The sequence below is a fragment of the Saimiri boliviensis genome, chromosome 20, assembly GCF_048565385.1.
Source record: "Saimiri boliviensis isolate mSaiBol1 chromosome 20, mSaiBol1.pri, whole genome shotgun sequence".
In the NCBI taxonomy this organism is placed as follows: domain Eukaryota; kingdom Metazoa; phylum Chordata; class Mammalia; order Primates; family Cebidae; genus Saimiri; species Saimiri boliviensis.
In genome coordinates, this window is record NC_133468.1 from 23,657,778 (window position 1) to 23,674,355 (window position 16,578).

The following is a 16,578-nucleotide window of genomic DNA, read 5'->3' on the forward strand; positions in this document are numbered from 1 at the left end:
GAAAGAGAGGAAGTAGAGAAGAGCCAGTGGGGTCCAGTTAAGGAGCAAAATCAATACGACTTAAGAAAAATAAAGGAAGAAAAAGAAATAATGATAACCTCAAGTTTTCTATTTTGGGTAATTCAAAGGCTGGCATTCCTTTAACTGAGACAGGGGACACAGGAACAAGAAATATATTTAGAGGTAGTAAGATGATAAATTTGGCTTGGGTAATGTTGAGATTGAGATGGCAAGAAGACTTGTTTGGAGAGATTCTGTTACTCTGTTGCTCATAAAAGTTTGGTGCTTGACCAAAGAGATCAAGTCTGCAGGTGTAGATTTGGAAATCAGTTTACCTGAGGTGGTCGAGCTAATGGGTGAAATCAAGAAGTGCCAGGCAAATAGAGAGAAACAAAGGGACAAAACTTGTGAAATTTCTACAATTAACAAGTTGACAGAAAAGTGGGGCAAATGAAGAAAACCAAAATAATCCAGAATCAACGAATAAGAGAAAATCTCTGGAAAATACTTATTTACATATATAAGAGATTGGTTTTCATCCTAGTGTTTCAATTAATATTAGTTAACTTGCCTGACCATCAACTTTCCTCATCTGAAATACATAAACCACAAAGATGAGTTTTAAAAATTAGTGAATATGAAAATGCCTTGGTAAACCATTAGACAGTTTGCAAGTCTTAGGTCTTACGATTAGTGTCCCATAAGTGAAGAAAATGGAGAGTTCCAAAGAAGAGAAGGAGTAGTGTCAGATGCTACAGAGTTTCAGAAGAATATTTCTAGCCTAAATTGTTTGGTTTGTAATTTAAGGAAGTTAAGTCAAAGAATGAATCTGTTCTTCAATCACTTAGAACAGTGTATACCAAGGTAATAGGGCGTGTGCCCCTGGTAATACAAGAGATAATTTTAGATTTGACACAGACATGAAGTAGAACTGAATCACACTGTGAGAAAGTTAGTCTCCTTTTGGTTTCTCTTTCAATCACTCCTTTTGTTTCTCTTTTAATCTTTTTTTAAAATTTCATAATTGTGATTTTTATTAAAGGGATAAAGTCGCAGGGCAAAGAAGTCTTTAACATCTAACACTAGCTAATCACCGTTTTCAATAAACTCCTTCAGGTTGTCAACAATATCCAGCTAGAATTTACATCATATTAACTTCAAGATTACTGTGTGGAATACCTTCTTATTTTAGTAGTTGATACCAGTTTTTCAATTATGGTAGTGACATAAAGGTTTCTTTTAAAACAAGTTTTTTAAACAAAAAGATAATCACTTTTAGAAACATTAAGTATGTAATTGTATTGGTGCTGTGTAGATATGACAAAACTAAGAAAGTGACATTTCAGTTATGGACATTTGAAAAATTTAAACTAGCCCTCCCTCCTTCTTGTTGCTTTGAGTGGCTGCCTTTAGTTCAGCCAGGCTGAAACAATGTGTGAAACTTATCTTGTAATTTGTGGATCCTGAGTTCTACACCCTAGATCTAGACCCTGTCCTTCCTCTAGGATGTTGGGTCAATTTTTGGAGCCATTAAACATTTCTAGATTTCTGTGTCCTTAGCTGTCAAAATGAGAAGATTAGCTTTCAAATATCACTAACATTCCTTCCAGCGATACATTCTACAGTTCTTTGAGTGATTAGTATATAAGCCTGTGCTTTCAAATTGATCAAAGTTAGCTACAATGTTTTTCCTCCATGAACATCAATATCATGTGTCAATGCTAAAGACTCTTTTCAGACTAACATTCACAGCTAGGAAAACATCAACAAATTTATTCTCTAATTATGATTCAGATTCTACCTCATCTGTGAAGGATTGTTGTTCAGAAAGAATCTCTGCTTTAGTTAGGGCAATTAATTAAAATTGAAAATGAAATTGTAAATGAAAATTTGTTTGCATTTCCTGAGCCTCATGCTTTATGCTGAAGCCCCACTCTCAGTCTGTAGTTTTATTGCAGTCATATCTAATCAATTTATAAAGCCCATGAATTTTGTTCCTCAGTATAGCAACTCAAACATAGTAAGTCCCTATACTTAAAAAGAATCTTCATCTATTTACTAATATCTTTCCATCTTTTAAAATGTATTTCCCCTGAGAGCAGGTGAAGTGTTTTCTAACTGACTGAAAGTTCTTCTAAGTATTATTTTGAGTTGATGGTGCTCTATATCCCAAGTATGGGTTAAAATTCAAAGCATACCTTGTATTTGGAATATAACAATATGGACCGTCCTTCACTACCAAAAACACAGCAAAGGACCAGGCAATAAATGACAAATGGAGATAGCATGGGTACAGAAAACACACACACACAGTCTTTAGATCAGAAAAAAAATGAGTTTGTTACTACCTTTAAGAAGTTTCCATATGAACAGTTTCTTCTCTATGATTACAAAGGAAGTATTTGCCCTGTCACTTTTTTTGACTGCATCAGTATCACCTTTTGCTCTACCTTGCCGTGACAAGGGTAAAGTGCCCTATGCAAGCAACTTAATTTTAAGATTTTCTCATCTGAAAAAAAAAGAATAAAATACAGTCATCGTTCTGATCAAATTAGTGTTTATACGTAAAATATCCAGCAACATGGTAGATTCCTCCTGGGTACTCAAAAAGTGTTAGTTCCAAACCTTGCAGTAACAGTGTCTGAACAATGGAGATTAACATGCTCTCGATTTGGGGAAGATCATCTTTCACTGCCTTCAGAGTCTCCTCCTTCTCTTATTCTCTCTGTAGTGTTAAACTCAATTTCCTGATTTCCATGCTTACAGATGACAAGAGCAAATTAGAAAGTGCTAAGAACAACAGGAAGAAAAAGGCAAAGAAGCAGAGTAAATAGAAATAATTTCAAAATCTTAGAAACCTGGAGCCATTCAGTACAGGGATAAATAGCCCTTCATACCTCAATAGTCATTTAGGGCTTTATTATGTTATAGCAAGAATATTCCAAATGATATCTTGATTTACCAAGGATAAGTTAAATTGTATACACTTTGCTTATTTTAAAAGCATACCATGCATTTTGGAAGAATTAACAATATGAATAGAACTTTTTAAATAATTTTAACTTTTGCTTTAAATTTAGGGGGTACACGTGCAGGTTTGTTATATGGGTATATTGATGCTGAGGTTTGAGACATGAATGACCCTGTCATCCAGGTAGTGAGCAATGTACAGATAGTTTTTCAATCTTCGTTCCCTTCCCTCCCTCCCCACTCTAGAGTCCCCACTGTCTATAGTTGCCATGTTTATGTCTGAGTACCCAGTACTTAGCTCCTACTTATATGTGAGAACATGTGGTATTTGGTTTTCTGTTCCTGTGTAGAACACAATTTTAAGAAACTTTTTGCATGTGTTTTGATGGGTAGAAACTTAGCCACTGAAAACACTAACCCATGGAGATAAACTCAGTCTTCAGGGGTTCCACATAAACATGGTCTTGCTGAAATATCTTTCGTGCATCTTTAGCAAATAATCTAAAGCTCCATATATTCTATGGAAGAGGATAAGGCATTTGTAATTGCTTAAGTTAACTTGGTTTCTATGCAGATGACTTTTTCTTTGTTTCAAGAGGGAGCATTTGATAGAAATTATTTGTGCTCTAGCAGTAGCAACTTTCTCAAATTATTTTCTGTAGGACTTAGTGTTAGAATGGTTTACTCAGTGAAGGGACCCATAGGCTGTATCCAGCCTCTCATGGTGTTATCTGTGATTCTCTGGAGAAAACACTTGAACTGGGCCGGGTTTGCACATTGAAATAAGAGCCCTTTCTAAGTTATCTCCATGAGAACAGCACAAACATGTTAAACTCGTGTACACTGTATAAATTTTCCACTGTATATAGTGGACTCAGTGCCACAAATGTTGAGCTAACTGCATCTGAAAGGAGTCAGAGTAGACAATTGCAGCATCCCATAGAAAGAGAACATGTAGAATCCGGCACCATCAGAGGTCAGCCAGTCAAATACCAGGGCTGGATTTTTCAAAGACACAGATAATGCCAGTTTTATGGCCATTAATAACATTTTAGTTATGTAAACAAAGATAAGAGTAATAAAAAATAAATTCTGCTTCATGGTGTAATCTGATTGCCAACAGAGTTCAGAAATGAACTTTCTCATTGTGCACGTGGCATTGCATAATGGACCAGTGATCATTCTGCAACCTCCCCAGCCTTCCATTTCCCTTTTATGGAGAGTCCTGATTTTTGCCAGGTCCATAAGCTATTCCAGGGAGGCAGATTCTTTGCTTTTCCCCTTAAAGCTCTTTGATTGTCCCTCTGGTAGTTAATACACCAAGCGGTCGTCAGGGGTACTTCATACGTGCACTCTGCAGCTAATCAGAGGCGTTGGCCTACTGTTTCCGTCCCTCTGTATTTTTCACATGTTGGCGGGCTCAGCTCAAACACCAGGCCCATCAACTTCTGGAGAAGCATGGCAGAGCTCAGCTCTGATTTGGGTGTCTGCTTCAGAGATTTTCCAAAGGATATCCTGTAGGAGATAAATCATTTCATTAGGCCACGTTCCCTGTTCAAACCAGGAAGCAGAAGGCCTGCCATGTAGGAAAACGCAGATAATGTTGTTATGATGGTGCTCACAGCATTTGTAAATACTGTCGTCAGTGTTTTTCATGCAGGTTCCGTCAAGATTGGATTTAAATGCAGACAAGTTAATTATGTGTTTTAAAGCTTTGTTTATGGAGAGCTGCGAAGTTTTAAATATTGCAATGACAATTTTTCCCTCCAAATGTCTCTTCCAGTTGATCACTCCTCATGCCATTCGTGTGCAGACCCCTCCTCGGCACATCCCTGGTGTTGTGGAAGTCACACTGTCCTACAAATCGAAGCAGTTCTGCAAAGGAACACCAGGCAGATTCATTTACACAGGTAAGAACTGCTGCAGATGGTGAGCACAGAACTGCCTTGGTCTGGTGTGGTCTTTTCCATCATCTGTTATGTATAAAAGCATATATTTTATTTTAAAATGTAATTAAAACCTGCTAGCTTTCTTCATTTTACCATATGTATAGCCAAACGTGGTGCTTTTATTATTGTATTATTATTAAGAATTCATCTAGGTTTCCATGCTGAATGGCAGGATCTGTTGAAATAACTGGTTGGATACTTAAAGATGCAACATGAAAAATGAGAGAAGGGGAAAGAGGTGTAGATAATCTTGAGTTTATGGATGTTAAGACACCTTGTTAGGGTTCGTTTGCTTTACGGAGTAGGGTTGTGCTTTCATGAATGGTACGTCTTTCCTCTAACCTGTTCACAGCATTCGTATTACATACAATTGGAAGTTTTTACATTTAATTCTGGGTTGGTGCCTTCTTTCCAAGTAAGCTGCATTTTTATCCTCCCAAAACAGTCTTGGCACATGGATCTGCCTTGTGACAAGAAGCTAGGGTTCCAGAGTGAATGTGAATTCCCTCCTATCAGGTGGAGAGAACCAGGCAGCATCTCTGTGGAATTACATCAAGCACAGAGGCTGAGTGCCCAGTGTGGACTCTAAGAGATCCCTAGACAGAGCTGTGCAAACCAAACACCCAGGGTTCTTTTACAATTCACATTCTGCTATAGCAGGTCTACATAGACCTGCGATTTTCTGTTGCTTAAGAGCTCCCAGGTGAGGCTGATGCTGCTGGCAAAGAACCGCGCTTGGAGTGCAGTTCTGGGCCCTCTGCTTAGTGTCAGTCATCCCTGGGTAATGGTAGCTGTCTCCATGAACTGGTTCCAGGTCTCCCTTTCTATTCAATAAGAGACCGCAAGGCCAAAATAAGTACAGAGTGGAAGTTGCTTTCACACAAAGAGATAACAGAGCAGTGAAGGGATAACTGTTAACAAATCATAATTATAGCCACACAATTAAATGGACACATTTTATTTTTCTGTGACATTTTACTTCAAAGCATCTTTCCCTTGTCTTTCAATATTAGGAGTAAAACCAAACATACTTTTTAGTCACCCATTTTTTCTCTCTCTCTTGAAATTATAAAAACAATTAATGCATCCTGACCCTTGGAAATGCCTCCCAGCCCTTTAAACAAAATGCAGGTTTGGTGCCTGCCTGACGATTAGTTTTAGTTAATTGAAAATTATAGGATTGACCCAAGAGGAAAATTTTGTTTGCACTCCAATCACTTTTACAAATTAAGGAAAATTACCACAATTTTGTTTAGCTAAGGTTTCACACTGAGTTCAAGAAATTAGCTCAGCCATCCCAACAAAGTCAGCACTTTGTTAGTGAGCACTTGAAAAAATAATAGTCTATCTGGAGGTTTGTGGTGTATACAAACGAAGCATAGAGAAAGCTATGATGCTTTATAGAAGTAGGCCAAGTGTTTTTAATTAGGCTCATTGGTTCAGCGTAAGTTTTGAAGAACAATCAAACTAGCAGATTAGCTGTTTCTTTTAAAGCTAGGACTTCTTGCCATTCATTTTTCCCATGAGAACTTCCACATAGCTCTGTGTGTGTGTGTGTGTGTGTGTGTGTGTGTGTGTGTGTGTGTGTGTGTGTTTTACAAGTCTCATTATGGGGCTGCAGGAAAAGGACCAATTGAAACTTGTGATACTGTAACATTCCCCAGCATCATTCCAATGGATGGGAGTTTTTCACAATGTTACTCACTGAACTCAGTGTTCTGGAACATATTTCAAAACCACAGAGGCCAAATGTTTTCTCTGAGAAGTTTGGACTCTGTTTTTGGCCAAAAACATTTAGGCCTCGCTGGCTGCTTATTTACTCAGCTATTAAGAACAAGAAAAGGAGAAGAAAAAGAAGTAAAGGCTTGTGTGGTGGGAGGTACAGGAGGCAATCAGGCATGGTTTCCGCTTTGGTGACAACGTCCCTGCCCATTAATGGTTCCATTTTGTGGTCAGGTCTCATTTAGAAGAAATTATTTTTAATCAGTCTTCAACAAAATATCCCCTAGAGCCACCTGGCCATAAAAGTTAGAAAAAAAAAAAAATCGCCCTCATTAAATTACTTAAGTTCTCAAAAGTAAAGAGCTAGGGATCCATCATTATTTGGAGTTTTTTAACCATTCAAAAAATTGCCATCAATTTAAGAAATCAGATCTTGGAAAATCTCTATCACACTGGAATTAAGATAAAAGATAAAAGTATCAGATATTCAAGGCTAGAAAAGTAGTTAAGGATAAGAGCAATAAGTTGGTGCATATGCACGTGTGTACATCTGTGGGAAATTTAAGGTATGAAAAAATGCTTCTGGTGATCGGGCCTCAAACTGTGGGCAGCAGAAAAGAAGCCCTGTTTTTCTTTAAGTATTCCAGGAGAGACTCTAACCTCTCCCCATATTGGAAAAATAAAAATCTGAAGAAATTGGCACAACAATTTCCCCTCTGGTATAGTTACTTGGCTGTTAACAGTTATTGTGACATCACTTCATTTCTAACGAAAGGGAATCTGTATTCATTGGTGACCTATGCACGGACCTTTTGATCATTAGCATTAAATGCCTCCACCATGCGTTGCTTGTTCATGGCTGGGGCTACTCTGTGATTTACTCAGTTTACCTCTGCTGTCACCACTTACCAGTAAGGGTATAGAGATGGCTCATAAAACCTCTCTGTTCTTTGTATCCAAACAACTGCTCAGATCATTGTAAATGTATAGCACCCCTCCTCTGTCCACCCACAGAAGTTCACACTTCATTTTCTTTAACATCCATAGTATTTCAAGATGTGAGACTTGGTTTTCTGGATTGGGTAAGCTAACCCTCGTATTTGTTAGTGAAATATCTCTTGGAATTATTCCCTTTAAAAATATTGAGTTGAAAAGTAACACCCCAAACTAAGGCCTTACTGCTGTTTTTAAAGTATGCAAGAGAGAGTTTGCATTTGTAGATGTGAATGTCTCTAGAAGTCCATAATCATGAAAAAGAAGAAAAGAGGCAGGAACAGCACGGCCTAATCTATACTAATAAAGGCAGACCTTTTAGGGAGGGAAGAATCTGACCAAGCACAGATTGCCTGCAAGCTGGCTCCACTTGTAACAGTGGTAAGCATGTAACTCTCCCTCATTGGTTCTTGAGACCAGAAACACACAAGTAATCCATAGCTGCCAATGTGCCATGCCCTTGTGTTTGTCCAGTAAGCATCACAGGCTCTGGAAAGTGAATCCTGGCTGGATTAAAAGCAGAAAAGCTCAATAGCACTTTCTAGATCTTACTTTGTTGTGTCCATTTATTCTTATAAAAATGTAGGGCAAGGCTGACTTTAATTTTCAATACATGTTTTCTAAGAGAAGGAAATAAAAATGCTATCTAATCACAGGATTGATTTCAAAGCCCTATCACTATTTCTGGTCAGTCAGTCCAATGGGAATTAAATCTGCCATAACGTCACTGCCATGTAAGGGCTCTCCCTGATAGCTTTATTATTCTCACAGCTTGTTTTCTTGCAGTTGTTACATCTTTAAGGGACTTGGATCTTTTAGAATTGTGATCTCTCCTGCTAAGACCTAAGTAGCCTTGGATGGCTAATAAAAGACTCTCAGGCACCTTTAGCGGCTTCCTCAAAGTTTTTGTAGTTGGTTTTCCCGATACGAAGTGGCCAATTCCAAATGCATGTTTTGCCTTCATTCGAGCTATTTTTCCTTCAGAGAGGTCTCTGTATCTTGGGGAACATATGACTGGAAGAATGGGCCACCAGGACAAGGTTTGACCAGCCTAGGGGTACCCTGAGAACTGTTTACCACCTGATACCCCAAAAGTTGGTGAAAACCCTGATGAATGACCATCTAACAGCTCAGATGACTGGTTAAGTCACTTATCAGATCCTTTCTACTGCTACATTTTCCAATTCCAAACATTTTTCACCCAACTTCCTGTTCTTGTGGAAGGACTAACCCACATTCCTGTATATTAGCCTGTGAACTAACTTTGAAATGAGAATTCTTCATGGAAATACTTCCTGTTTGTACCTCGTGCCCAAAATAACTCGGCATCCCTTGCCAACGCATAACATGTTGCTTTGCACATAGGAGGGGCTATTTTGTCTGCGTATGCTCTGTGGAACTTGACAACTTTTATCATGACTTTTAAGGTTTCCTTTTTTTTCTCACCATCCCTCTTGTTTTTTTCTTGCTCTCGTATCTCTCCTATCTCCCGTTCTCCTTCCTCTCTCTTTTCTTTACTCCCCTCATTCTTTCTTCCCTCACCCCTAAGCGGACAGTACAGCATACCAATTGAGTGCATGGGTTCAAGATGATGGATATAATAGATTAAACTCTCAGATCTACCATTTACTAGAGAGATATCCTTGGAACATCATAAGATGGCTCTAAGCCAAGTCACCTTATCTTTAAGGAAATAATAATAATACCTTTCTGGGGTTGTTTTTAGGATCAGGGAAACGTATGTAAAGTTTTGGGATCTGGGAACTATATTTAGTATGAGGCTAGATACTAGTAGTTTCCATTAATAAATGGTGGCCATTATTATTATTCATTCATTTGTTTCTGAGTCCCTACTATGGAATAACTATTTTCCATGTATTGTTTATCATCCTCATCATCTTTCTAGAAATCTAAGAAGTGTCTTTTGGGATTTTTAGTAGCACTACTATGGACATCAGTTTAAAGAAACAAGTAATACCTGTCAACCACAAATAGAAGTGCAAAATGTAAATAAGGTAGCAAGAAAAAGAAATTGATAAGTGTGAATATAATAATTTGCTTAAAACAAATATTTTCTCAGAAATGTGTCACACAACTAATATTTTGATCAGATGCTCCTAATTTGTAAGGTTCTCTTATGTTAATTTTGTTAGGGAACAACACATGCTTGTTCTTTTATTTACATATCAGCTCCTCTGGAGGCCATAGCAACAGGGGTACAGCTTATCACCAACTCTCTTCAAAGGTATTTACGTTATAATTAGCTTCAATTCCATGTTCAAGAGTTTTCAACAGAAAGCTCTGTTTCTCATTCTTGGAAACCTCCTTTACAAAATGAAGGCTGCCACTTTGGGCTTGAACAAAGTTATCAGTTACAGGGGAGAAGTGGAGAATTTGTACCTAATGGATCTCCTGTACTTTAGCCTTTTCTAACATAAATTCTTTGTCATGGCAAGCTTTTGAAAAGCCACTTTCAGGTCATTACTCTGCAGAGAAACTTTCCCTTTTTGCTCATTGTATGTGAGATGTAGCCCAAGTCCCAATGCTTGGCTCACTGTGCTTTGGGTCTTGGGCTTATGATGCTCCAGTCAAACCAGTTTCCTTATTGTGCCTCCAGTTCACTTTAGCTACATTGGACGTGGCTGATTCACCTGAAGGATCCAGTTCAAATTGTTACTGTGGTATAGTGGACAGAGCCCTGGGTTGAGAGCAGTAAGGCTTGCATTGTAGCCCAGCTTTGCTACTCAATGGCTGTGAAACCTAGGACAAGTGGCTTAAGTGCTTCACACTCCAGTCTCTTCACTGTGAAATGAGTCAGTTGGACTAACTGACTTTGATGTTCCCTGTAACTCATCTTGACTGACTGGGAGAGTCTCTGTCCTTGGATCTCTTTTGTCCCCTGTGCTAAGACAACCCCATTCATCATTCACTTCATTTTGCCCTTAGCTCTCTTGTTCTGTTCTTAGGTAGAGAAATCATAAACAATCTACAGGATTCATGAAGGAAAAAGTTCCTCAATCTTATTTTATATACAATGTTGAAATGAGTTGACTCAGCATTTTACTTGCAATAGGTGCTAATAATTGATTGACATATTGCCCAGGATCAATGGGTCTTCACTGATTTTTGTGCTCTGGAAGACATGGAATGTACATAAGAGCTGATAATTAAGAATCTATCTCTTTTTACTTGAAGTTTTATATGCATAGAACATAGTAGATTTTTCTTTAAAGGAAAAAATGAGATTTGGCTTATATTAGAAATATTTTTCAATTTCTTATCTGTAAAATGGAGCTACTAGTATCTTCATCTAAGGAGTAAATGGATTAATGTATGCAATGCAATCCTGAGAGTACCTGGTCTAGCATGAGTGCTCCCTAAAAGTAAGCGTAAAAAGCAGATAGTGGGGATATTATTTTTTTTGAAAATCCAAAGAACTAGTCATTAGAGTATGTACTTTGATGTTATGTATGTGTCAGCTATGATTAAAGACATTGTTTCTTTCTGGACATTAGAATAGTAATAAAAAGACCTGTGTACTATTCTGATTTTGCCACTTCCTTTTGTTACCTCATTCATTCATCTCACAAATGTTTATGGATTGCCTGTTCTATTCTAGGCAATGTTCTAAACTAGTTTTAGGCCAAGTCCTAAAACAATGTTGAGCAAAACCAGACACAATACCCGTTTTCAATATTTTAAAGACTAAGAGGAAAAATGGATGTTCATAAGTTCATTATTTTAAACCTGGTACATGTCTGGAAAGACAGAAACAGTGCTTTTGATGAGCACATAATAAAGGAGCTCTGACCAGTCAGTTAGAGATATTTCTCTACAGGAAAAAATGCCCCAGCTGAGGTTTGAAGGATGACAAGGAGCTAACCCAACAATCAGTGAAGAGAGGGGGTAGCAGGGAGTTGGGGAATGAGCCTTCCAGCAGAGGGAGCAAATGAGAAGGGTGTTTCCTCCCTGTGTGGGAGGAAACAAGGTACCTTGAAAGGCTGTACGAATTGCAGTGAGCCTGGGTGACAGTGTGAGACTCAATCTCAAAAAAAAAAAAGAAAAAAAAAAATTCATTTTGGCTGGGTGTAGTGGCTCACGCCTGTAGTCCCAGCACTTTGGGAGGCCAAGACAGGCCAATCACCTGAGGTCAGGAGTTTGAGACCAGCCTGACCAACATGGAGAAACCCTGTCTCTACTGAAAATACCAAATTAGCCAGGTGTGGTGGTGCATGCCTGTAATCCCAGCTACTCGGGAGACTGAAGCAGGAGAATTGCTTGAAACCAGGAAGCGGAGGTTGTGGTGTGCAGAGATTGTGCCATTGCACTCCAGCCGAGGTGAAAAGAGCAAAACTCCATCTCAAAAAAAAATAAAAATAAATAAAAAAAAAATTAAAAAAAAAATGGAATTCCAGCAAGGCTGAAAAATAAAGGAGGAGGAGAAGAATGGTGAGACAGAAGGCTGTGAGAAGTAGGCAGGGATAAATATATGCAAAATCTCCTAAGCTATGGGAAGGAGTTTGGTTTTTAAGAACGATGGACAATTTTGAAGTGTCCGAAATGGCAGGTGGACATGATCAGATTTACATTTGGGGAACAATTCTGACTGCAAGAAGCATAGGAGACCAGAATGGATCTTGGAAGACCTCTTAGGAGGTCATTGCTGTAGTCTGGGAAAGAGATTTGGTGACTTTGATTTGGGTGGTAATCCGTGGAGATGGAATGGAGTGAGAGGAATCGAGAAGAATTTAAGAGGAAAAATGGAAAGGACTGTGAGATGGGTTAGATGTGGGGATGAGGGAGACAGAGGCGTTAGAGTTGCTAGGTTCTGTCTTCCTCAACCTAAGGGATGGTGGGGCCATCACTTCTCTGTACATCCCCAGGGGCTTGGAGTATCAATGAAAAAATGGCCATTAAAATGTTTTGCACAGTGTAATATTCTATCCATACGTTAACTGTTATAAAGACAAACCTAAGCAAACCCAGGAAGAATTGGAGGAAGGAAGGCAAGAATGTGTTTTCTTTTCTGTCAGATTGTTTTCACTTAGGATTCAGCCAGAAGAGGGCTGGGTAACGAATACTTGACTAGCAGCTCTGCCTGAGCAGTGTCCTAATTGGAATACACCCAACAAGAACGAAAAATTCACAGGCTGCTCCTGTCCACATGTCTTAAATAGTACTCCAAATGGACCGTTTACACACAAAGAAAAGAATTCAAGGCAGAAGGAGTGTTTATTCTTTTTGCTTTTGTGATACAAAGGCTACGTCCCAGGCCTCTCCTCCTCCCCTGAAGGAAATTTTTTTATTTCCCCACAAAATATGAATTTTTTCCTGATCAGATGTTTGCTGATGTGATCGGTGATTCTGAAACTGCTGGCATTCGCACACTTAGACACTGTCGGTGCCAAAATGGGAAGAACAGCAACAAAAGTCACTCAAAGTAACCATTGTACTTCCGTGACAGCTATAAAATGGGAGCCGTTTCTGCAAAGAATAAAACTGGTCTGAAGGAACCGTATTATTTTGCATATTTTACGTATATGCTTTCCAAGAAATATGACCTTTATTTCCTATTTGGAGTGGAGTGTAATCAGGACTTGAGTAGCTAGTATAACAGGATCATTAAAAGGGATATTTTCACTGACATTAGAGGTCTAAATGGCCACGAGGCCTTATATACAACCTTGGCTTTTTCCTGTCTACCCAGAGTTAATAAGTGATAAGGCCAGGAGAGAGATAAATCACAGAAATCCCTGTCCAAAGAAAACATATTGACTACAGCCAAGCAAATAACAGACCATAACCAACGGTCCCATTCATCATTCATGTAATAGGGATATAAACTATTTCCTACCAATGAAACCGTATAGAAGGAAGAGGCAGATAAGCTCTCCCAATCTAAGGCATGAGATTTGGTTATTAAGGAACATGAACTATTTGTCACATGGCTTTAATCTTTAAGATGTGTTGCCATATCTAAACTATAAATTTCTGGTAAGGCATTAGAAAGCTATTAACAATAAAGGTAGGAACTGAGCTTTATATGTATTCTTGCCAATGTAATGCAACACTGTAAAGTTTTGAACCTCTAATCTTTTTAGTATGAAATAACATGATTTGGTTTTCAAAGCCAATAAACTGTTTGGAGGTATTCAAGGTTTTATTTTTGTTTTGTTTTTTTGAAACCAAGCTTCATGATGAATGAACCCTTCAGCTTTTGACTGTGTATCTTGAGACTTTCTCTAATATCATGGAATAAGAGGAAGAAGCGGAACTCTAAATTTATTTTCCTCTTTCCCTAAGATATATTCCAAATGTTTGATGGGGATTATTTGTTTTAATTGTCTGCGTTTGCAGTGATGTGGATGCCAGTCCTGTTCATCGCTAAAGTTAACCAAGAGACGTGCACCCACTAGAGCATTCACTCTTGTTTTTCATTCTTTATTGCAAAGTTATAGATACTGGTTTTAGATACTTTAGGAAGCACCAATAAAACATAATTAAAATAACATGGAAATTGCCCACATTGCTACTAGTTTCTTCTAAAATAAGCACTCAATCAATGTTAGCTATTACTGTTATTCAATGATACATATTTTGCAGTATTTTTCCTATGTATTTATCAGATTTCTCACCATAATCAAGTTACATGTTACATCATATCATTTATGTTTTTTCATTTGAAAATACATAAATATCAGGGAGTTATGAATTTAAAACAATTTTTAGTCATGGATAATCACCTTATGCCCGGCAGTACCTTATGATGAGATATATCCTTATTTTCATGCTAAAACAGCCACCTGGAATTTGGGTTCTCCTTTCATTTTCTTTCTGAAAACCCCACAGCACAGGGTCAGTAGTCCTACACTTAGATTATTTGGGGTCAGGATCTGAAATTTATCAGCCATCCCCAACTGAGTGGGCGTGTGTTGCTCCAAGGACCCAATGTCCTGAGAGCTTGGGACCAGCTCCCAAAAGCATTTAGCTGTACAGTGTGGCACTGTTTCTGTTTTCAAGCTGAACAATCCCCAGGGTAAATGAATTCCATAATCATGCTCCCCTGCTTCCCAGGACCCACCAGGTGGTGTGCTTTCCATAAGTTAAAATGGAACTCATCTAAAACCCTTACAATATTTGAAACATAATCGAATACAAAATTGTAACAAAGAATACATAAACATAGGTCCCTCTCTGACCCTCTGTGGGCTAGTAACATTTCCTGCTAGAGTTCTAAATTTCTCCTTTCTCTCCCTGCTCTTCTGGTCTTCCACTTCAGTTTGACATTTGTTAACTTTTCTCCTGTTCTCTCCTATTCCACATCTTTTTTCCACACTATCTTTTCTCTCAGTCTTCTTCTCTATGATTACTAAATGTAAAGCACTTGCCCCCACTCCCAACCCCTGCACCACCCTTGAGAATCTGTGCAAGACAAGCTCTATTATTAACCCATTTTTAAGACCAAAAAAAAAAAACTCAGATGAAGTGACTTCCTGGGTTATTTTAGTAAGTGGAGGAGCCAGGACTTGGACTCTGATGAAGGATATCAGAGCCCATACTGAGTAAGCTGCCTGGCATGCTAGGTTAATTTGTGGAATTACCTGATTCCCTAAAATTAGGTTGTTGGTGATGGGAGGGTTGGGGGTTTTTCTATGACACGTGAATTCTGACAGGAACTGGAGCCTTAAATATTTTAACCAAATTATATAATTGTGAACATAATGCATACTTATATGGAAGATTTTTAAAATACAGAAAAGTATGAAATAATGATTATCCATTATTTCATCCCTCAGGGATAATCACTGTTAATGTTTTTGAGTACTTTCTTCTAATATGGAAATGATATAGAAAGAAGAGGCAGATAAGCTCACACAATCCAAGGCATGAGATTTGGTTATTAAGGGACATGTACTATTTGTCACATGGCTTTAATCTTTAAGATGTGTTGCCATATCTAAACTATAAATTTCTGATAAGGGATTAGAAAGCTATGAACAATGAAGGTAGGAACTGAGCCTTGTATGTATTCTTGCCAATGTAATGCAACACTGTAAAGTTTTGAGCCTCTAATCTTTTTAGGATAATATAACATGATTTGGTTTTCAAAGCCAATAAACTGTTTGCAAGTATTCAAGGGTATTCAAAGAAAGTGCTAAAAAATACTCCTATATTTTTATCAGTGAGTCACATAGGTTTATATAGTTTTGCATCTGCTTTGTTGTTTGTTATACACCAAACATTTCCTATGTTAGTTCACATTTTCCCTGAATGCATTTTAGTGGGTGTGTAATAGTCCATTTGATGGCTGCACCATAATTTGCTTCGTTATTCCTCTATCATTGGACAGCCATATCTTTTCTTGTTTCAGAATTTTTTTTTTTTTTTAGACGGAGTTTCGCTCTTGTTACCCAGGCTGGAGTGCAATGGCGCAATCTCGGCTCACCGCAACCTCCGCCTCCTGGGTTCAGGCAATTCTCCTGCCTCAGCCTCCTAAGTAGCTGGGATTACAGGCACACATCACCACGCTCAGCTAGTTTTTTGTATTTTTAGTAGAGACGGGGTTTCACCATGTTGACCAGGATGGTCTCGATCTCTCGACCTCATGATCCACCCACCTCAGCCTCCCAAAGTGCTGGGATTACAGGCTTGAGCCACTGCGCCCAGCTGTTTCAGAATTTTTAACATCATTTATGCTGAAATATAGTGTGATTCTCAATGTAAGGTTTCTGTTTTTTTTCTAGTGAAATTTTGAGCTTCCAGGCCAAGTTAACCATATACATGTTTATGAATACCAATACATTATCAAATGTCTACTTAGAATATTTAACATATAAATTTTGTTACTTGTATATATCTAATATCACATATATAATTTACAACATTTACAAATATAACTTCTGCATTTTTGGGTTTCCACCTATAATTAAACTTTTCCTAGTCA

At 38.1% G+C, this 16,578-nt stretch overlaps 1 protein-coding gene across 9 annotated transcripts in view; it reads left to right on the forward strand.

Moving 5' to 3' along the window:
* The window catches only part of EBF1 (EBF transcription factor 1), a 410,560-nt gene that overhangs the window by 322,311 nt on the left and 71,671 nt on the right, over positions 1 to 16,578 (forward strand). For all 9 annotated transcript variants that reach the window (XM_074390666.1, XM_074390667.1, XM_074390668.1 and 6 more), the window contains one exon: positions 4,754 to 4,880. In XM_074390666.1, coding sequence (XP_074246767.1) covers positions 4,754 to 4,880 — 127 coding nt within the window. The remainder of the gene's footprint in view (positions 1 to 4,753; positions 4,881 to 16,578) is intronic.